The 24897-nt window shown below is 27.3% G+C and overlaps 2 protein-coding genes across 5 annotated transcripts; one reads left to right on the forward strand and one right to left on the reverse strand.

The window, feature by feature from the left end:
- The first annotated feature begins 1490 nt into the window (after window positions 1-1490).
- LOC132931592 (DNA replication complex GINS protein PSF3) lies at window positions 1491-3468 on the forward strand. The gene is made up of 5 exons (XM_060997462.1): window positions 1491-1703; window positions 1786-1891; window positions 2681-2819; window positions 2897-3026; window positions 3106-3468. Exons 2-5 carry the CDS (start codon window positions 1792-1794, stop codon window positions 3334-3336), a joined length of 600 nt encoding a protein of 199 aa, XP_060853445.1. The 5' UTR covers window positions 1491-1703; window positions 1786-1791; the 3' UTR covers window positions 3337-3468.
- A 2116-nt stretch (window positions 3469-5584) lies between these two features.
- Window positions 5585-19423, reverse strand: LOC132932298 (transcription factor HNF-4 homolog). Of its 4 annotated transcripts, none has more exons than XM_060998605.1 (9): window positions 19057-19423; window positions 10953-11169; window positions 10646-10740; window positions 10064-10188; window positions 9089-9229; window positions 8882-9002; window positions 8186-8323; window positions 7733-7969; window positions 5585-6124 (listed from the first exon to the last, which is right to left on the reverse strand). In XM_060998605.1, the coding sequence occupies exons 1-9, from the start codon at window positions 19166-19168 to the stop codon at window positions 6054-6056; spliced, it is 1257 nt and encodes a 418-aa protein (XP_060854588.1). In that variant the 5' UTR covers window positions 19169-19423; the 3' UTR covers window positions 5585-6053. The 4 variants fall into 4 exon arrangements, with proteins under 4 accessions (XP_060854588.1, XP_060854586.1, XP_060854590.1 ...); XM_060998603.1 differs by having other exon boundaries at window positions 10953-11172; XM_060998607.1 differs by lacking the exon at window positions 19057-19423 and adding an exon at window positions 13300-13605.
- Between the last annotated feature and the right edge of the window lie 5474 nt (window positions 19424-24897).

The following is a 24897-nucleotide window of genomic DNA, read 5'->3' on the forward strand; positions in this document are numbered from 1 at the left end:
TTTTTAAAAATCACTTTTGTGTTGATAAAAATGTATATGACATTAATTTTACAAAATCGAATCGATTTATTGTTCCTGCAATTTTGTTTATTCATATTGTCAGTTATAAATTTTTCTTTTAGTAAAATGCAGTTTCTTTTTTTTCCTAACTTCTACACTTCTCATTTCAATATAACTTATAAGTATCAATTTGTACATTCTTTAAAATTTCTAGTAACTGATAAATATTAGGATGTGCGGTGTAAAACATTGAATTAAAGTGGGAATGAAATGATTCACAGGAATTTGTGGTTCGCATTATCGTTGCTATTTACATAGATCTTTTCATCAGATCTTTTTGGTAAAGGAACTTCTACTTCTTTTTCTAAACTTTCATTTATTTCATATTTTTTTTTTTATCAATAGCTCCTTCTTTTACTTTACTAATTATCTTTTCTTCCAATTCTGTTTGTTCTTCTCCTTTCTCCATTTCTACTGTTTCAATACTCTTTTTATTTATCTTACCTACTTCGATTAGTTGGTCAATGTGCCTTCTCCATATCACCTAACACTTCTTCGACTGTTTCTTTTAACCGATATCCATATCCTACTAAGCTACTTCAATTCCGCGAAACCATTCAATATCAAAAATTAATTTTATTATATCTCATTACACGTACCACCAGTACCACGGTGAATTTAATATTTATTACTATGTAAATATGTAATATGTATAATCATATATTATATTAGGTTTTTATATTGACTAGGTATATAATTATTATTATTCAACTGGGTTGAATCAACTTCAATGAAAATAATAATATTATTTTTATATCGTTGTCATTCGATTTTTTATTTTGATTATTACCGTAAATCTAGGAATTCAAATTTCGTCGCGAAAAATGCGATAATGGATCACACCCACTAATGTTCATTTATTTCTCACACATGACATAGCCAAAATGTACACGTAATATGAAATGCCTAAACACTAATCCTTAAAATATTTTATGCTTCAACTATACTATTAGGCATTAGCTATATTTTTATCATACTGTACCTAATTATATAACTAAAAATTAAATACTATTTAGTATCTTTCTATTCTTTCTGTAAATACCGTCGAACAATAAAAATATGTTCATAGTATAAATGGATTATTTATAAATTAAAATAAATATAAAATATCATTGTGTATAGTAATATTTATAATAAAATAAAATATGTAAACATTTTAAGTTCTCACGAATAATATTTTTAAATTATAATAAAATAATAATTGACATCGTTAATATTTGCATAAAAAAGTCTTTATTTATTTTTTAGATTTTATAGTTGTAGTGAACTATTTCTTCTTTATTTCTTATTCCGTGCTACAACCCCTTGTAAGTAAAACACAAGCAACTATACATGCAATATTCTTGTTACCACTTTTTTTTTTTATCAGAAAGTGATAAAAAGGTAAACAATTATTTACTGGAGTTATCTTCGTGATAATATAATTTTTATCTAACTGGTAAACTATATTATGAAAATATCAGCTCTTGGAATTTGTAATAACGGTTTGAACGGTTTGGTGATTTAAAAACAAATTCAGCATCGATTTATTCTATTACATAAGACTAAATAGCCATGAATCGGAATTATTATTGTCAATTTATAAACTTACACTAAGTACATAACAACAAAAGATTTTTTTTTTTTGCATCAATTTATAGCTGGTATGTTGCACTTTTTTCATTATATCATTTTTGTATTGTTATGTTGTATTTATTGTTAATCATTTTTAAATAATTTTTGTAGACTAATATGTACAGAAATATAAAACCACATTACTTCTCAATTGATGCCATTATGGCTGCTCAAGAAAAAATTCAATGTTCGTTTATTAAAAAGGTCGAACATGTTGGTAAGTTTTTGTTTGTATTATTGTAAACTATGGTCTTCTCTTGTATACCAACTCTCATATGCTAAATATAAGTTTTCTTTATCAATTAAGTTGTTTGCTGAAGAGTAAAATTGGCATTTTGAAATTTCTGAATTCTTTTTAAAATTTTCATAGTTTTACTATTACCAGTATTACCTAAAGGCCATAACTTTAAATTATAATGACTATATTAGTGCGTTATAACTTGTTCACTTAGATACAATGTTTTATGGAAACAGTAAATCTGTAATTCTAATTCTAAATTACAGCTACAATGTTAATCATTATAATATAATTTAATCATAATCAACAAAACAAAATTCAATAGATTCACTAACTTGGTTTTTTAACTTATGGAAAGTGTATTTTATTTTATTGTTTAGTTATTAATTATTAAATATGTGTTCTTTAAAAAAAAATATTATATAACATTTTTTGTAAAACTTTTTTGATTTTATAAGAATGACAAATTAGTACAAACGTTAGTATGTTATAGCAACATTAAATACATTTATTAAACCCTAAAGTAACTATAGTTGTAAATAAATGTTAGAAATCCTAAGACTCGGTAGGCCTACCTAACGCTGCTTTTCACCTATTTTTTTTATACTAAAATAAAACTAGAATAATATACACTTGTATTATATTTATATACTGTAATGTGTATATTATATATGCTGTTTAAAAAGAACATTATTTGAGATAGGTTTTACATAACATAGTTTGAAAAACGTAGCCAGTAATAAAATATTTTCATACATATTATTTTAGATTTTTTAGATTCAATTAACTCTGATAAAGATGAAGAATCAGATCCAAAAATTGAACTTCCCTTGTGGATGGTTAAAGTGTTTTTAGTAGGAAAATCAATTCAATTTGATATGCCTAAAGCATATAATGAAATTTACAGGTATACATTAAAGTAGTATTAAATTTTTTGTTTTAGTTTAAGCTATGTTATGTTTAAACATTTATGTTTTCTTTTAGGGGTGTCTTAACAGCTGATGCTAATGTAGTCGATTTATTTAAATTGTGTAAGCATTTCTATTTGTTTGGAAAATTTTTATCTCAATTAGAACATCGAGAAGCATATGAAGTCAGAAGAATTCTAATTCAAGTAATAATGATACAAATATATAAATTATTATAACAAATCCAGATAAATTATATATTTTCTTATTTTTGTTCTTATGTAGACTTTCATTGACCGATTTAAACAGACAATGGATTGGGCACAGAATATAGATGACAATCAGCCATGCTTTAATAGACTCGACTGTCTCGAGAGGTCAATATTTAATGATGCTCGAGTAGCACAGCAACATTTAAATACTTATTTAACTGAAGGATCAGGTCAAATGGAAATTGCTGCTATGATATTGAATTACAGAAAACGGAAAATTCATGAAAGTCGTGTATTAGAATAAAAATAAAATAATTTGTTTGGCAGATGTTGATGGATTTGTGTTAAGTAACCAAAGTAAATTGTGATACAAATTAACATAATAGAATTGTAATTGTATAATAAGGTATTCATAATAAAATTAATTGTAACTAAATTTGTATGTCAAATTAGAAAATTTTATTTTATTTACATTATCAAAGAGACAGGGGCTAATATCAGTAGATAACCATGGTTTTGCAAATAATAATACAGTTGGAGTTACTAGAAGTATTTCTGGACTCTCGGGCCACATTCACGAATTAAAGAGTTCACGGGCCAGACAAAAATAAAACATTTATATTCTTAAATTATTTTCTATGAAAAAAAAATACTGTCTAAAACTTTTAAATAATGAAATGTATAAAAAAAAAAATTTTGTTGTTCTAAAATTTAAAGCGGACCATATACAATAACGGCGTGAGCCACTGGCTGCTAACCACTGTACTAGACTGTATCAAAGATAGAATTACATACAATATTGTGTTGATAATTTTGTGTAACTGCTCCACCAAAATTTTATGGGTGGCTGGTAAATAATTTTGAAAACTTGAAAATTTTGAACTTTTTTTCTAAGATTAGAATAGTTGAAGATATATCTAATATTTTATTATTATAATAATAGTATAATTTATTTTATTTAAAACTTTAACAAAGAAGGAAATGGGAATACGTCATAATTTATATTAATTCAAGTATATAAGTATTATAACACGTACAATTTATAAATATATTCTATTGCTACAAATGTTTTCCTACGAGATTGTCAATTATTAGTTATTATTTCATGTGCATTTATGAATGTGCGAAGGGTATAATGCGTGCAATTTTGGTAGGTATGTAGATTTAAATAAAATATGTGAATATATCAAAATATATGAGTGCCGAGTGGTATAACTTGTTGAGTTCATCTTGATTCTTGACCATCTGCTGATGTCAATAACTAACAATACAGTTTGTATTACTTTACATTATAAGATAGTAATCATAATGGTCGCTGATGGTTAAGATGAACTAGACGGGTTACATGTTTAAATCTTTGTTCCATCAGTAAAAATAGTTCAACATGCCACTGATTACAAATGAGTAATAGCAGGATTTTCCTTGTAGTAAAATTTTAAATTGTTAAAAAAATTTTAGTTAATTATATCAGTTTATTAATTGAAATATTAGATACAATGTATTATTGTAACAATTAAAGTAAACATAAACATGAAATATTACAATAATACATTATTTATTTAGTCATTTTTACGACTAACTATAATATTTGATTACAGCCTACAAGATTAGTAAAAGTGCAAAAAAGTTGGATGAATTTAAAGCCTTTTAATCTATTAAAACTTGCCACACAAATTGAATCATTTAATTTTCTTTTTGCTTCTGAACTTAGGTAAGCTCTCAGTAAATTTTGTCTCGCCATTTTTGATATGAGTAAATAATTAATAATTTAATTACTGGTTTCCTTGATTTTTTTAACAGCATTTTACTTATTCCTTACATTACTGGTTACCATAGTAAGTGCAGAAAGCAAATTCTCAAAATTTTAATTTTTTAAAAATTAACCCAGAAGTAATATACACCCAAACATGGTTTAGTGGACTTGCAATGAGTTCAATAAAAAGTAAATTTTAATAGGTGATTTGAGTAATTATAAGCAACAATATATTTTTTTTTGTAAATCTGATAAACATTTATTATAATATTATACATTACGTCATTACATTACTACAATGAAATTTATTTTCAATATAATTTATACTTTAAAATTTATAGTGTTATAATAGTGCGTGTTTCATTCTTGAATAGCACAGTGTTATAGTTTCAATTAGCTAATAAAATATACAATTGATTTAACAACAATAATGCAATATACAGATCAACAATAATAATAATAATCATTGATTTACAAGCTCCAAATAAAAAAAGAATTTCTTTCAAAAATTACAATTATGTTCTTATTACCTATGTCTTACTAATTACATAAATTATTAAAATATACAGAATATAGGTTTTCAAATAAAAGTATAAATTACAATTTTCTTATTTATTTTAATTAAAAATGTAATAAAAATTATTAACTCTATAAAACGATTGAATTATTATACATAATTTACCTACCTATACCTAATGTCAATGTACAAAATAGTTATTATACCATATAGTTTGGACAGTATTTGAATACATATATATATATTATTGACTGTGAAATTGTAGTAAATTAACACGATAAATCCAACATAAATAGAAAAAAATATAATTTGTTAAATAAAGGTACACATATGTTTGTATTGTCAATTAGGTAGTTTGAATATTTAATCAAGGTTATCGAATAATTTTTTTTTTTTATTGCAGGTATAGTAGGGTTATAGGAGATCCTAATCTGACTATTGTATTACTAGACTTATCGAGAGAGAGGGGGGGAATACATTACACAAGTCTTAGTACAATTATAATAATAAAATAAAAATAAAACAATAACAAAAAATAGTATGTTAACCAGGTATTTAAATTAATAGCATCGCAATGTTAAAATTATTATTCAAATAAGTCAGGGCAATATATTATGACGATTATTAACATTTAACATAATATGTAAAGTGAATATAGAAGTTATCAACCTATATACGTAGCTATATTATAAAGAATCCAATGCTCTGGTCAATCGCAATAGATGTTCTGGATTGTAATGAATTATTTAGTTTATGGCACATTGATGACATTGATGTTTTTGTTATCTTGATGGGCATTTGCATCAGCATCAATTGAAGCTCCTGTTCAATGAGAAAAAAAACAAATGTAGTACAATCATTTCATTTTTGGGGCTTCCAATGGCAGAAATTATTAGTTAAAAATGTTAAAATAAAATACTGTCAAACTAAACCATAACCTTTAACTTTACTGAATGCAAATCAAAATACTCAAGTCATAATTTTTTCAACTAACCCTTGAATATACCTATTTTCAATTATTTTTAATCCTAAGAATTTAATAATGCAATGTAAGTATAAGGTATATCACTCCCCGCACAATCGTGTACTCTTTCTATCTCTACTCATTTAACACATCCTAGTACCCTATTTTTCTACATGTAAAATAAGTTCACTGTCTTCAATATTTCCGCAAATTGCAAAACAACGAAAAAACATAAAACTTTTCTTTTCATGTCGGTATCAATAGGTAGCAAATAGCAATGAAACCGTGGCTCGTCTTTCCTTACAAGTCCATTGATTTATTTTTCGCCTTTAAAAATACTCTCACAGACCTTTGTATGATACAAATTGTATCCATCGCAATCATAGGCGTGCGCAGACCTGAATTTCGGGGGGTGTGCCTACAATTTTTTCGGGCCCTTTTCTTAATTTGAACCCTCTCTTAATAAGACATGTACATATTTTAATAAATTATAATGCTTGATAAACATTACTTAAATTATATCACATATTAATCAGTATTATTACTAGTACCAAGTTATATAATATTTCATTAGACAGTTGGACCTAAAATCTATTTTTAAGATAATTGCAATATATTTTATTTATTATTTTTACTTTTGTAGTCAATAACATCTAGCTGTTATAATCATAATAAGTTTTACCACGCAAATTTAAAATATTTTAAGTTGTATTATTCTTTTTATCCCAAAACATAATTTTTTACAACTTATTTTAGAAAAAATATAATTTTTATTCTAGTAACATTAGTTAAAATACGGACCCATATAAATGCTATAGGAATTAAATTTTAGGGCCCCAATTACATGTCGAGGGGTGCCCAGGCACACCTATGATTGCAATTAATTTAATTTGGAAAGCTTGAAAATCTTAATACTTTTAGCTACGCTTCACAGAACAGACGCGTCAGTGCGTCACCCACAAATATTCCTTTCTTCTCTCGCGGCTTAATTATTCACCTCGAGGAAGCTATTTATTATTTTGAACACATTCTCTTTCATTGTCCATAATAATTTTCATCTTGTAAAACAACCCTCCCTCTATCTTGTCTGTCTCCTGATATCTGAACTTCTAAATGTTCGTTCTCTTCCCGTCATCATCAATATTATTTATATCACTAAATCACCAGACTTCCTCACTTAACCACGTTTATAATTTGTAAAATGTAGAATCACATTCGTGCTGTTAATAGTGGTGTTAAAAACGTTCAAAATTGTAACTAAAAAACGCAACTAAAACAAAGTTTTTTAGTTTCCTATATTTGTTTGTAGCTTATCACCTATTTAAATTTTTTAGGGGGCTTATTTTAACCACTTCTATTGTGTTTCTCCGATGCAAATAATTTTGGTAAAAGTCGCTCGCTGACTTATTCGAGTATAAAATTATCAACATTATTTTTATTTATATCGTATATAAGCGCGTTTATACCTCCGAGTAGCATCTCCTGTAACAGCGGTTCGATGTGTGCCATTCCAAACAACTTTGCGAATTGAATTTGTTCGATCATTTGCCACGTGATCGACTGCAACGCCGGCAGTGTGAGCAACAGTTCGGCAAACCGACCGCAAGTCTCGTATTGTCTGTCGCTGATGTAGTCTTCTAGGTTTCTGTGGATCTGCTTGCGCATGCGTCTAACGCGGTCCGATTCGTTCAGGCCTTTGGCGTCTGTGTGGGTGGAAAAACGAGAAAAAAATTCGATCGTTAAAATTTTAATTGTACGCCAAGACGGTATCAGCAAAATATAGAACTAAATATCATCAGTATCATCTGACATGCATGATGTGACCGTGTCATAATATACCGCGGAGGCGCGAAAACGGCACGGTGATACAATGATAAAATAAAAGTAGGTAAGTAATGTTAAATTAATAATTTGTTTACTTGGATCGAAGAAAACAATGGCCTTTAGACACGCGAATTCGGTGTCGTCGATCTGTACGTCGTTCAACGGTTTCACGAGCTCGTCCAATACGCGCGAGCCCACTCTGCTTATGTCCAAGTCCGACGGGATCCCGTTGTCTGGTGGTTAAAATACAAAAATCGAAAGTTAGACGCATATTAAATTATATAATACTTAAATAATATAGTCAAAACCGCGTTTGACAGTGTTTTGGAAATGGGGAGGGGAGGAGGAAATAAGTTTAGATTTGCACAATTGAGATTACATTATTAAATACGAATATATGTATAAAATACAGTATAAAATCGTGCGACAAATTGAAAATTAATGTACAAAATCGGCGCAATTGAGGACGTGGCTTGTGGGGCTTATCTAACCGAAACGCTGTAAACTTTACAGTGTAAAGGCGTTAATACATATCAAAATTAATATGATATAAAATAAATATTGAATGTAAATTAACATGTATTTGAAGTTAGATAACTATATAATGGGGTTTTCCCTAGTAAATATGTTAGGGGACTGGGGACTTAGGTCCCGAAAAAAAAATTAGCGTATTTACGCGTTGTGCGGGGTCTATCATGATATACCATATAATATTTAATTTTTTTTTGTAGGCAATTAGTAAATATTATAAATTTATTGGTTATAAATTATAATGATTAGTTTTCACTTACCGGGTACGTGACGGGTTATAACGCGATTGTTACCCAGCAGTAGTACATCCTTGAGCATTAATGATCTTTTGGCCAAACCCAAGAGCAAGTGTTCTCCCGCGTGAGCTCTTAACAACGAAACCTATAATAGAACAGAGCGACACGTTACATAAAACAGGTACTTATACAATCCTTTTGCATAAAAAACGGAATCTAATATTAATGTACCTGGTCGTTCAGCTGTAGTTCTGTGAACGCGGGTATGCGCTTGGCCCAGTCGACCAGGAAAAGCAATTGGGTTTTCATTGACTCGCACACGTCCCCGATATTCGCCACGTGCTTGTTCGCTAGGTTAGTGTCCTCAGCCGTCTGTAAACCGTAATAATTGACAATAAACATTGGAGTCAAATAAAATAACGAACAATTATAATGTTGTTACATACTAAAATAAAATATTCTTTTTACAAAGCAACGATTCGTACGTAAAATATATTTTGATCAGACAAATCTATTATTTCTATCTGACATATGCAGTTAAAATTATTATATTAAGGAGCTTTTAGCATTGCACGGAGATTAACACGAGGACGGACCTTTCGTGAACGCCGGAACTTTATTATTTATTTTATAGGTTTGATTTGTTGATTTATATTTAGATATGTTCTAAAAAATATCACTGTAAATGGACTCTGGTATCATGATAGATGGATAATAAATATTAACCTAAATATCTATTAAATTATTAATTTTGATAGTAATTTTTGCATGCATTTATTTTTTAAGAAATTCATACGAAAATAATTAGTTTTATTTTTATTTGTATTCGGTTATTGTATTTGATATGTTAATTTAACAGATATGAATACTTGACCCGTTTGGCTTTTGAATATTTAACTCGAAAATATTCCATTTTTCATGTGTATACTGTGTATATACATTTGTCACAATGTTATGACGCTTGAAATTAAAATTTTAATTACACCTATAGATAGACAGGTATGGTACATAAATAACTGTAATACTGTTCGTTAATACGACGTAATACGATTTGAAATTATTCTACGAGAAAAAAATGTCAGTGGAAACAGATTTTTATAATCTTGTTAAAAAAATGTTTAAAACCTGCAGGTGCTTTTCACACGGTACTTATTGTAACTACTATAACTATTGTATGATTAAAACGTTATCAATTTTATTACTTACATCGGATTCGCTGCGGGATAAGATTTCGGCGTTCAATAGTGACGTAACGGATAAGCCACTGGCGCACGGTTGTTCTTCGTAACTGGGTCGTCTGCAGTTGATTCGGTCACGTTCGTTCTGCACGGCTGGAAAGTTCATCAAACGATAAAATAATTTTTAAAATTTAAAATATGATAGGTGTACCTAACAATATGCGCAATTTCAATAAAAAAAAAAACTGAGGATGCTTAGAATCTGTATTTTCTGAGAATTTAAATTAAATTAAATAATTATAATTTATGTGGCAGTAAGAGCTTTTTTGAGCAAAAATGTTTTATTACAATTTATAGTTACTTTATACAAGAGTTATACTCTATAATAGTCTGATATTTGATGACAATAGTCAATAAGCTGTATTTTTTTTTTTTGGAAGTAGAGGTTTTGAAAATAAACACAAAAGAGGATGCTAATTTTAAAATTAGGGGTGCTGATACTCCATAACCATGAGCCCCCCTTAATTACACCTATGGATGTATTATATTATAAAAGTCAAATTTATTATGAAGTTATTTAATAATCCGCGGACTTTTCACCGCAACTTACCTTCTTTTCGCATCCCGGCTTTGAAACATTTCCGCAAACGACAGTATCGGCACTGATTGCGCTTGTCCTTGTTAACGATACAATTTCTCGAAAATCTGTACAGGACAAAGATGCATACAAACAATGTTAGTATATTATAGTTATATTAATCATTAATGCTTTGTATATAATTGATACTACATTTACAACAAAATTCATCGACCACGCGTGTTGCAGTTTTGTCGGGAGGGAATGACAAACTGCGGTCGATTTGTCGTGTACGAAAAACGAAAAGCAATTTAAAAAAACGCTTATCAAAAGTACTCGCCTGCATGAATAGAAATGGCTCTTGCGAACGGACCGACGGAAGAATCCTTTGCAGCCGTCACAGGACGCCGCCCCGTAATGTTTGCCGGTAGCTCGGTCACCGCAGATGGAGCAAGCCTGGTTCTGGTTGGTCATGGGCGGCGAGTGTATCTGCGGCGTTTCGATGGTCTGCAAATAAGTCTGCTCTCGGTGTACCGGCATGCCGTTGAGGTCCGATTCTGCTATAAATCAGTTTCTCTTAATTTACTTGTAACAATATATTTATCATTGTTGTACAGGTGAGTCACAACATGATGCATTATTCTTTGACTGCAGTCGTATATAACATAGTATATTAATAAATAACCGCAAAAAAACCTTCCTTATTTTGAATGCCAACTTCAAAGAATCAAGCGACATGGATACATATTGTTTACACGAAAATCTTAAGATAAGTAAAACGCCCAAAAGTTTTTAGTAAGTTATAATAACAATTATTCGTATGTATAATAGAAAATACTGTGGAAATAAAAATAAGCTTAAAGAAAATGTGGGTTAGGTAATAATGAGAATCAGTTATCTCGCATCATTCTCTTTAATGATGCATTTTTTGAAAATTTAGTTACCCCCAGAGACTAAAAAAAATTCGTGTGATTTGGTAAGTCATTTTAAAAAAAACGTGTATCAAAATTCGTATATTTTTTTATTATTTAAGTAGGTAATCGATTTAATCGAGTAAGTACCTATAATATAGTGATATAAAAATATTTTTACAGAATCATTAACATTATAGATATACTGAATCAAAAGTGAGTTGCACTAGATTTGCAATATTATAGGTATTTTTATAAATGAAATAGATTAATCAATACTCATTAGTCATTAGCCAACCCTCGAACAACTAAGTATGTGTTTATGTATAGTCTAAGGCACCAGAGTATCATACTATCTCACCTATACGAAATCACAACTCACAAACAGCTATAATAGTGTTTTCTATAATATAGCCGTTTTAATATATGTAATAATGTAATACCTCCCAATTGTTCGCTATATTTCCATCTTTTCATTTCAGTTGCGTAAAATATTTTATCGATATAAATTACGTAATAGCTATATAATGTGATTTATACATGGTATACGATGTGGCTCGCAATCTGTTGCAGTTAAAAATTAAAAGCAATAAATTAAAATATCAATAAATTGTATTGTACGTGATTTGACCGACGTTAAAAAATAAAATGCATCAAATAACTTTTAGCTCACTAATATAATATATTTACCTATATAAGAACTAACATGATAAATTTTATGTGGCCTGTGACTTAGGAAACGCGTAGTCAATGAGGAAGTCAATATTGTATATTTTGATGCTTCAGTCCTAATAGCGTATAATAGTAATAGTAATAACTAATAATAGTTATATAGGTCAGTAAATACAAAATTTTCCTCGAGACGTTTATTATTTTAGTAGGTATTATAATTTTATTGCGATACAATTTAGATCTTATTTAAATAATTTGTTTATACAGATTTAAAAATAACTTAATTATTAATTATCATTATGATAATGATTGTTTGTTCGAACTTATCAATGTTTACAGCGTTTGTGTACCTATGATATCATCTATGGTATAGACGACATTATGGGCATCATACAATGCAGAAATATTTCGTTTCAATTTACCTATTTCAGAAGGAGGAGAAACAATATTGAACGTTGAACCTGAATAAAGCAATCACAACGGCCCCGGTGACAAAAACTAATATTTACTGCGTTCTATTTGACTTTTAAAACAAAAAAACAAGTCAAAATGTCGAGGCGTTTGTAATCGTACCGATACTACTAATGAAAGAATAAAGAAAATCCACAATAACATTTCCGAAACTATACAACCAGCCTATTGTAAACGTATAGGTTCATATTTTATGTAATCCCTCGCCATCTGGTATAAGCTAAGGTATTCTAAACGTAACAATAACATATAGAAGTTTTATTAAGAACAGCGTCATGAATAATGTGTTTCCGAGTTAAAGTAAAAGAAACTATTCACTATACTACTACAGTAAATCGATGTTTAGTGCAAGTATGATAGGTGGTAATAATTATAATATTAATTATGCATATTATGAATATGCATTTAAAATATAAAATTGTATACTGTTTATATAGCCGTTTAGTAGGTATAACTACAGTAACCTACGTAACAATATTAATGAATGTTCAATACCAATAAAACCATTTAAGTCTACAACTATGATGAATGTATATTATAAGCCGATGGACACCAAAAAACAATATACGTACCGAAAACCAATGCAATTCAATAATAATGTATTTATTAATACGTCTCTCGTAAATAACTTACACATTTCCGCTTGGGCGTTTGTATCAGTGCACAGGACACTGTTGAACTTCGTACTTTACCTACGATATTATTACCTATAATATAAACGGGACAGTCGAAAAATGTTTACACGGGAGAACGTTTGGTGGCGACGGACGGACGCAGGAAATATTTTACAACGATATTACAATAATGATGATCAAAAAGAAAACAAAAATAATACTAGAACAATAGTAACGGTCGGGCATGATGGAGGCCTACATACACGCCGACTACATATATTATAATATTAAAATATTAAAATACCGCGCAGCCGTCTGCGATAATACTCACCGGACAGCGTTTCTCGATTTACTGCCGCGCACACCTACCTATGATCGGGTGCCTATACCGTCCTTTTTGACATCATCGTATTTGTGTTTACAAATTAATATTCAAATTACCTTATTTACTAGGTTTTATCAATATAATATATTATGTATGTATATATATATATATATTATATTATAAGCGCACGGCTCGCGGTTTGGATATCATGAAAACCAATAGATAATAAAAACTCATCTCTGGCCGCGGACTTTGTCCGATGTATACAATTTACCTACACACCGATAATAATGAGTATATAGGTACTTGCTTAGCGCACAATAATAACATACATAGGTACTAATATTACGAGTATAAAATAATGGTATTAAGCACTCTGTGTACGCTTTATCATTCCTTTATCATTTAATATGATTGCATTAAAATATTATATTTGAATTTTTATCGTTATTTAAGTTTATATTTTTATAATGTAATAATAATATTATGTGTGTTTAACGGCAATAGTGCAATAGAGCACCGTCGCACGAAACACGGCGCACGCGGCCGTTACGCACACCAGAATTTTATGCACACCATAGCGCCGTAGTAAACTCAGGAATACTGCACAGTTATACATTGTAATGACGATACAACATTAATTATTGTGATAATAATTCAGTAGTTTGTGTTTGTCCCACGTGCGTATACGCGGTAAAACAGCTATTAGGTAGTGCATCACGTTTGGTGCGTCCGGACATGCACACATGAAAAATGTCACATTGTTAAGTCGTTGCCCTCATATTCTTTTCACGGGGGAGACTCACAAAGTTAAAATGTCTTATAATAAATTACAATATGTTTGATATTTGTAAATAACATATTAGAAAACTGGTGTAAATAAAAGGAGCTTAGGTAGTACCTATGCATTTATGGTTTTTTATATATCACGCCAAAGTATGATAGTCAATTAAAATAGATAAAAAAATAAATAATATTACCATGAATCAAGATATAAAAATAAGTAAATCACAAAAAAATATTTTAAAATTTTAAAATATTGGACTAAGTAGAATTAAATAGATGAATTTTCAGTACTATTGGAACAGTCGAACATTCTAAGATAGTGAGATAAAACTTCTTAGCATTCTCTTTTAATGACCAAAAATCAAAAATTTAATCGCTTACACGTTTAACATGTACAGGACATAAGCAAACGATGAAAATGTGAAACGCATATGAACCAATTGTCATTGTTAATATAAAAAACAAGAAGAAGAAAATAATATATTTGAACAATTTCACGAAATCTTAGAGCACTGTAAAAAGTATAAATCTCAAACTAACCATAATTTTTATTAAAGAGTAAAAAACCAAAGAATGTAAGTACCAAAACATAAATATAATTAGTAAATAACCATAGTAGTAGAAGTTAAAAAAAGAACAAATAAAACAAATAATAAAAAATAAGTATCAGTAATCATTAATTGTAATTATAATTAACAACTATAACGTCAGATTAACTTTTCGAGATAGGTACCTATTAATTTACCATTCCTAATTTTGATTTAGATACATCAACTTTCTCAAAAATATTTAAAAATGTACACAAAAAAGGCTGATTCTCGTTTGATAAACAAGTTAGGTAGTAGGTATCACATTTGTTAAAAAATATATGTAATCTAAGTATTTGAAATTTTTTTTATATACGTATTTTAATAATTATATTATATTATTTATTATGAATTAAATATTAATATGTTATTATTTTAATTATTCTATATAGATTTTTATAATATAATTTTTATTTTTATCAACCCATAGGTTAGGTGGGTCTAGAACTATCCAATATAGTGGATTTCTTGTCCTATTTTTTCTTGTTCTTTAGTTTTAGTTATGATTCTTGCGTCATTTTAAATTAGACCTACATTAAAGTTACGTTTTTTAACTAAATAAATAATAATAAATAATACATTTCGAGGACTATAGTGCACACTTTTCTTGCCTACTATAATTATATTATATTCATTTTATTATAGGTTACAATATTATATAAATGCATTGTTATCCACTACTTTATAGTTACTACCTACTGAAAACATTAATAATAAATGCGTATTCTAAATTTAAATTAGTTTTAATCTAAAATTAATAAATCAGTATTCCACATTTGTGGAATAACAATGTATTTAATAAACTTATAATATGTTAGAATAGTTAGATGATGAATAAACATTAGTTTTTCATCACACAATTAGTAAAATCATGGATAAATAATATTAAATATGAATATAAAATGTTGTTATATAATAAAGAGATCTCTAAAGACTTAAAATTAAAATATGATAGCGTAAAACTTGAGCACGATAATCAGACGTATATGTATTAATTAATATAACATCAGCTACCTATATTCTCTTCAATATCACATTATACATTTGGATTTCCGATGCATTTTTATTTTATAAACATTAAGAGGCCAATTAAGGAAAGATCAGAGATTATCAACATTTTGCCTGTAGGTGCATTAATTATATTTTTATTGTTACATTAGAACTGAAATCAGTATATGGTCGGGACTTGGTAGTACAGCGTGTTTTTTGTATTTGATACAGTGATGCTGTACAGACACAGTAAATTCAGTATTAGCATTGCTATTATTATTACGCAAATATCAAACGTAATATTAGAAAGCAAATGTATCAAAAATAGTATACACCTAATATACCTACTCTGGTGTCCGAAGAACTGATAATTTTAAACTTAAAAAAAAAATCCATTCATAGTGCGTACAGTTAACAATAAATGATCTGCTTTTTGTTAATAAAATTATTCTAAGCGAAAACACAAAATGATAAGTTTGAAGTACCTAATATTGCGATTAGCCATACTTAGCGTTAGATGTGAGAAAAAGCCAATAGGTACATAAATAAGAGTTATTTTTATTTGAAATATATTATTCAAAAGTAGTCGAACTGAGTAACTGACGGTGAAAACATTTATAATTATATTTTAAAATTCTAAAAAAATTAAATATATTTTTATACCTATCTAATGTTTTATTTTTAAATGTAATTAATTTAATAAAATAATATAAAACAAGCATAATAATATCTTGTTTTCATTATATAATGATGTAAAAACTGAAACCACGGTTTAATAAACTATTTTTTTAAACTATAATTATAAATAACACCATTTTTCCGATATGGATTTATTACAGAATACTTACCTACTTACATATTTGATAAGATAAGACGAACGATAAATATCATTCGGATCAATATTATTATTCAAATTCCTGTATTATTCAATTATTTAAAAATTTTAGACTAATAAGGTTCAATAGACCTACAAATTTAAAAGGTAAATAGATACTCATCGTCAATTTAAACATTTTTGGTACCTATTATATGAAATTGGTTTTAACATTATATGATATTTCATTATTTGTATTATTTAATGATAAAAAATAATGTAATAAAATATGTTAGCTTCTAAGTTTTTACATTAAGTAAATTATAGTTATACGAAGTTGTACATTTTATAGTTGTAACATATTTTTTTTTGAATATCTAGGTTTGTCTAAGCATACTATTGTCTATTTATCTTAACATTTAACAATAAAAAGCTACTACACATACCAATGCCAAATCTATACTTTTTATAATAATTATTATACATTTTAAGCATTTAAGCAGGTCAGTTTTACAAATAAATACGTGACACTGTATCAATACCTATAATATAATGTCATAATAATATTAACATTCAGTATACCTACGTCCCAGTTAAGAATTTTATAATAATTTAGTAATGGATATAACAATGAGTGCAACGGGTGATAAAAAAAAAAATATTAAAAAGCTAATAATACAAAAGCTTTTGAACTATAATATACCGCGGGAATTCGCAAACACTTGACTGTCAAAATTATTTAGATATGGAACATATTGATTTTATTGATACCTACTAGTTTACTACACAGCATCTCAACAGATACTTATTAGAAATTTGTTATTACTTAGTCAGGTTAATACTAAGATACTAGACAGAGTTAAAATACCACGGAATATCCTAAACTGAAATTAATTTTAAATTATTATTGTAATTTTTAATTAAGCTGCTTGGTATTATTTGAGTAATTATTAATTAACAATCGTATATTCATCATTATTTATAATAACGCAATGTGCCAATGCACAATAGGACATATTTTAATATAATAAAATTGTATTATAATCTAATTTCATATTGAAAAATAGAATTTAAATACGTATAATTCAACATTGGAGATGAATTAGTGACTAGGTGTATAGTAGTATACTAGTATATTTAAAACAAAATTAAAAAATGTATGAATAAACTCAATAAACATTAAAAAGGTTTTCAGCTAAACATGAATAGATATTATTGGTCCAAGCCATAGGCCACAGCGCCAGATTACGGCGTTAAAAATATAGTACCATTAAGACATCGAGACCGCTCACAGCACTGACTATACACATTCTATATCTTACAGTGATGTTCATAAGATCTAGTTACAGACTATATACAGTATCTTTATCCCGTAATAGTAATAACAAAATATATTCAAAAAATAAATCTATACATTATTTGAAGGAATAGACGTCAATCAATTTGATATTATTACAAGTAAATGAAAAGAAAAATGTCGATGTAAGATTTTAAATTTAGTTGGGTACGGTACCTACTACCTACTTTATAAAGCTAATAAAAAAAAAAATAAAGAACCGCAACAAGTGATAACTATAATAATAATAATAATAATAATAACTAAAATAATGAATATAATAATTAAATAAATATACATTTATAGTTATAGTTATGAATAATATATATATAGTTATTCGAACATATAACCTAAAGTATATTTTTTAGGACATTAAAGATGATCGTAATATTTTAAAATACAATAAACAAAGAAGTTAAAATAGAATTTATAACTTGTTTCCCAATGAATTTACAGGCAATTGAACAAACAGGAAATATAGTTGCTGATAATGCTTACGAATTATTACTAACACAATATGATCAATAATAATAATAATCATAATAATATAATTGGAAAATGTAATAAAACAATATATTACACAAACTGCATAATTCAGTTTAATTAGGTACGCACATGGTATACCTTTACCTACCTATGCCGTATGTATAATATTACTTATATTAATATTATATTCATATAATATATACCTAATATGCTCGAAGGTATATATTATTAATTATTATGATTTATGAGTATAAATATACACTTTATATAACCCTCGTGTACAGTTGTTAATGGTTTCGATTGGAAAATTGAATATAAATAGAATAGTATTAGGTACATACTACCTAATATTCTTCTCCACATTTCTATTATTTACAATTATGATTTGTCAACCCGTTTTGATTATACCTGATGTACATTTGTACACCATTCGTTGTTGTGAAAATTATTACCTGTTATCCAAACGTTTCCATTGTAAATGCCTTCACTAAACGGCTCGGACTTGAGTACAAAATTGTTGTTGGACGGCATGGACTCCATGAATGGATATTCGTTAATGAACATTTTCAAAGCAACAGGCGTGGTTAAAGTAGAAAAAAACTATGGTAAAAACGGATATCACCTCAAAACTCACGATATTTGCATGACGTTATACTTTAAAATGTATGAAATAAAAAATGTTCAGGTATAGAATAATAACAGTAATAACAACAACAGCAATAATATACGAAAACCGGTGCACGCGCGCTTAATCTCAGTATAAATAATAATGTGTAGACTCCTCTGCACCGGGACGCGTATTGTACGGAAATAATCGAATTATTCGATTGAAAAATAGGAACACATTTGACTCAAATGCTCGACTGTTGCCGCCGCCTATTCACAGAGATAAGACCACGCGGTGGGGCCCATCGGTTTATTATTGGATGTATCTCTTATCGCCAAATACGTCATTATCTGCATTAGATTTTCTAAACCACCCTTCACTCGTGTTGTCCTATATTATAACGTACAATATTATGAGTCCGCACATGACACGAATAATATTAATTTACAATATTATGCCGTCTTTCTAGGCCTATAGGACATGGGTAATGATAGTTTTAATCGGTCGTGAATTCTATACCAACCAGCAGGTAAATCTAGCACCAAGAATAGCAAGAATATTTTCATAAGTGTCCCACTGTCTCAGGACGTCTATCGGGTATTTCTCCCGAGGAGAGGGGCGGGCAAATAAAGATGGGCATCCTTCGTGTTTAGTTTAGTTTTATTTCAAAGCATGTGACTAATTTTTATACAAATAAATCGATTTATTTTCGATTTTTTCAAACCGTTAGAAGTCTAGTCCATTTTTCATCAACCTAACCGTCTTATGATTTATTGCTTGGTGTGATCGATGCGTTTTTTAATTTTTTTAATTTAATCGACTATTTTTATCGTAGTGGAGAATATGACCCCTGCCACCCACTTGTGTACAATGTAACCAATTGGTAATTTGTAACACAACACGAATACACGATCATAGCTAGCACACGAACAAAATAAATCTTCATAGTTTATACTGACAAGAATATACAAGAGAGTAATCACGTAGAGCCCTCTTATCCGCACTCACATCTATATAAAGTTGGAAAAATATAATTTACAAAATTCATAAAAATACATTTTTTTTTTAATAAATAAGTTAGTAGATCAAAATCCGTGATATAAGCTATTAATCCCATGTAGTGTGAACTTGAAATTTGAATTTAAAAATGTCATCGAAAAGTGAATTTTTCAGTCAACTGTACACTACAGGTAATAGCTATGAGACAATTTTTCTACACCCGCACGGCTATGACTACATTAATCTAATAATCAAGATTTAATTTTGGTATACATTGTATTTAGGTATTTAATTTCGTAATAGGGCCTATAAACTTGCGTGCATCAACGATTTCCCTTGGTCGATAATTAATTGATACCTAACCGATAAGTCTTATTTACTTAAAACTTTGAACAAGAACGTAAATTTCTATAAGAGTACCTCAGTGACCGCAGTAGATGCACAACACGTTTAATATCTATTATCAGTACAGGTATACTTTTAAACTTTTTGAATGTGATCAAACATTTTGACAATAATTTATAATAGCATTTTAAATAGTTTTTATTTGATTATGATTTAATTAAGAATAATTTATATTAAAATATTCTTTTGCTTGAGAAGTATAAATTATAACACTTTTATAAATCATCGAACTATATCAGATACCAGCTACGAAGTACCTTACACTTTTACAATTTCAATTAATGCCTGTTTAATTTAATTATAATTTTTATCTTTCTCAGGTATAAACCTAATGTATAAACGTAAGTATCAAAGTATACAAAATAAATTTGATAAAATATTATATTGAAAATAAATTAGTTTACAAGTACAACAATTAATTATTCCTTTTCTTTCAAAATATATTTGATTATTGTAATTCTTAATTATTATCTTTGATATGAAAATAACATAATAATAATAATATTAATAATATGTAAACTTAAATAAATATTTTACATTTTGATAATTACTATCATTAATATTCAATTGGTGTATTTTATATGATAATTGATAGTGTTTTATATAGGTATTTGCACAATAAATTGATTCTTAATCGTTCCAATGTTCAGTTATATTCCTATGTACATGCATTTAAAACCTTAAATGAACAATCTATATACAAATTAAATTTAAAACAATTATCTTGATAAACACAATATTTTTATTGATTTTGTATTAAAATTCTATATCTAGGTATTCCAAGTTGATTTACAATATTTACATTTATCGAAAAGAAAACATATTTTTCAATGTTTCAATATAAACCGAAGTAAAATGTACACAATTTGTATTACCTATCTATTAATATATATAATATATTATACTATGTATTATTTAAGGGATAAAGGGATTTAGATAGACATATGAATAAATAAATAATAAAAAGTAATTAGTTAAAATAAAATAAATTTTCATTTGGAACCAGTTAACTGCCTTATAAACTATATATACATATATAATATAGTCTACAAGATATGCAACTAACAAATAAGGAAAATGTTTAATTTTTGAAGCTTAGAGAACGAATAAAACGAAAAAGACAATCAACAAAATTATTTTGAGATACTATAATAATATTATCATAATAATTACATTTGTATTGTATTATTAATTTATTATTTTACGTACCTACATTGTAATGCGGTAATCGAGTAAACAAATATATGTAATAATAATAATTGTTTTTATACAAAATAAACACAATTAAATATTATAATATAAAAATTGTGAGTATTGTATTTTGTATAAAGTGGAAATGAGTGATTACCTAGATATTTCATTACCTACATAGTTGAATACCATATAGATTATATACCAATAGTTATGTTATAATTAATATTGATAATTATTAATAATTATAATTCACAATAGTTATAGTTATATTTTGAAATATTTTATAAGGATTTGTGTATTGTGTTTATAATAATACTTAACACAATACATTATGTACTGAATGTCTGAATTATAATGTTATAATAATATATTATAAGTTATAACTACACACTACATAAATACTTAATATATAAGTTCTGTGTTATAACTATGTTGTTGCAAAATACTTATGAAATAATTTCATTGTATTTATAATAAATTCGATTACATTATACTTATATTAAACACAAGTATCCAATATAACAATATGCCAATATAGAATTCCTTGACTACAATAATACATAAAGTGATTATTTTAAGTTTACGACATAGGACACTTATTATATGGAAAATTACTAATTTTTTTGGAAAAATGTATGCATACGTAGTTTAAATATTTTATATTGGCTTGGTTTTTCAACTTTGTGTTTGTTGGTGACAAACTGACAACTGACTAGTGACCAGAATCGCCTTTTTTATTTTTAAATATCAATTTAAACAAAAATCTTAATGTTGAGGTTTTTAGTGAAAATTTCGACGAATAATATAGTCAAAAATATTGATCGAATAACCATTTTTTATTAATACGCATTTAAAGATTAAGGTAGTTAAGAGGATTCGATGAAATTGCATCTTAATAATACCGAAAAATTTGTGTCTGTAAAAAAATGTATTAAATTAATACTTTATTTATTCTTGCTAACAAAGTTAATATTATAATATATGTAAATAATATAATTATAATTATAATTGTTATAATATAAATGTACATACGACTAAAAAATCCCAAGTTTAGGTTAGAGTTCCCAAGATATTTAAGATCATCTTAATAATATAAAAATAAATAGCAGGCTTAAAAAAAAATTTAAGGTAAAATAGAGAAAAAGTTAAATATTTTTATATTTTTTCAGTTTTTTTTTTATGAGTATATTGTCCACCGTGAAAAGAACCATTCTGTATATTGTAATAGTACGTAAATTATTATAATATCCGTGCCTTTCGATTATATTATAATATTTTGCCCAATACAATTATTAAATTGTACTGAAATTTCTATGAGTCATAAAATAAATCCACATTGCACTACCTTATCTTCGCCACTAATAAATGGTTTAAAACGACGGTTGACGACCACCTGCGGTTACCTACGTGATTTCGTAGATTGAATTCAAAGGATCTTTTTTTTTTCTTATAGAAAATACAATACTACAAGTTTTAGTATTGTATTATTGTTTTGTTATAGTCCTGTAACTATACAATATCTATCTAGAATATTGGCAGAGCACTATTATAATGGCCATTAGTCACCTATACGGGCCGTCTTGTAATGTTATATATATATATAATAAATTACATACCTATCGGTGTTTACTTAGAGTTCAGATTAAACAAGTAAACAAGCATAATAATATAACATATTATACATAATATTATCACAAATTTAAATTGAAATAACTTGAAATAGGTAATCAAATAGACTATATTGTTATTTTTGCCAATGTTTATTTTTTGATATACGTAAATTAAAAATGTAAGGTTAAGATTATTTGAACGCTACTATTATATTTGACATAGATACCTTCCTTTTCTATACTCGGCAAGAGTCACAATAGCTCTTATCTGAAAGGCAAAGGTTGTTTGGACAACTTTATAAACACAATGTTGTAAAAAGAAACATTTTGTATATATTGTAATACTATCTATAACTCTTATTGCTGAAATTATGTAGGTAGACATTAATATAAACAACTATACACGGTTATATATATACTTACAAATGATGATTGATAAATAAATTGTTTGAAAAAAAACTGGTAACGAGCAACGAAAATGACTACATTTTATATGAAAAAGAACATAATATATCAATGTAAAATCAATATATTCATCGCTCCGCTCAGAATCTAAAGAGGGGGGATGAGATAAACCAGAAAAAAAGTATTTAAATGCTATTGTGTATATAAAAGATAATCATATTTTTGAATTTCAAAAAAATAATCAACTCGGTTATTCTTGTTTTTAAATATTAAATGTTATTATATTACATATTTTTTAGTTTCAGAACAAATTATTTATGACGAATCTATTATTACATTTTCAATCCACACTTATATAAATAAATTAAACATCTTATAAATTTATTCTACAACTACAAAATAATGTGTAAATTTTCGTCATTTTGACAATTTTTTAAAACAATTAGAACTTAAAATGCTTATAATGAATGCTTATTTATCTTTAATAATTTTAAAAAGTTTAATAATAACTAATGAGGAACCTTATATAATATTTTTTACCGAACGAAACATATTTTATCGACATTAAAAAAAAAAATTTTCATAATGTAAATGTCTATAAATAGCTTAATAAGATCTTATGAACATTTTACCATGTATGGAAAATGTTATTACGCGCATTTGATGAAATTTCTAGTATTTACAGTTATTATTTTATTAATTTTTGAGTTACACCAAAATCGAGTTAATCTAAAATTTGTTCTGTGTAAAAAATCTCGGTTTCGAAATTATTAAAAAATTAATGGAAATATTTTACTTTTGACCCTCCAAAGGATCAACCAGTTGTTTATTCAACAGTTTTACTGTTTCAAATTTCAAAAGCTGATAATCGCACACACAAAAAAAAACACATCGTTGAAAAATCAATGTACATTCGTCACTTCGTTCAGTATTTAAAATAATAATAAAAAACGCTACCGGTTTCTGAAATAATCACTAGACCAATATCAAAATATATTATATAATTTATGGAAACAAATTTTTTAGTTAGAAAAGGGTCTCTTATTATTATCACTTTTTATTTGTGAAATGTT

Source organism: Rhopalosiphum padi, chromosome 1 (assembly GCF_020882245.1).
Source record: "Rhopalosiphum padi isolate XX-2018 chromosome 1, ASM2088224v1, whole genome shotgun sequence".
Classification (NCBI taxonomy): Eukaryota; Metazoa; Arthropoda; class Insecta; order Hemiptera; family Aphididae; genus Rhopalosiphum; species Rhopalosiphum padi.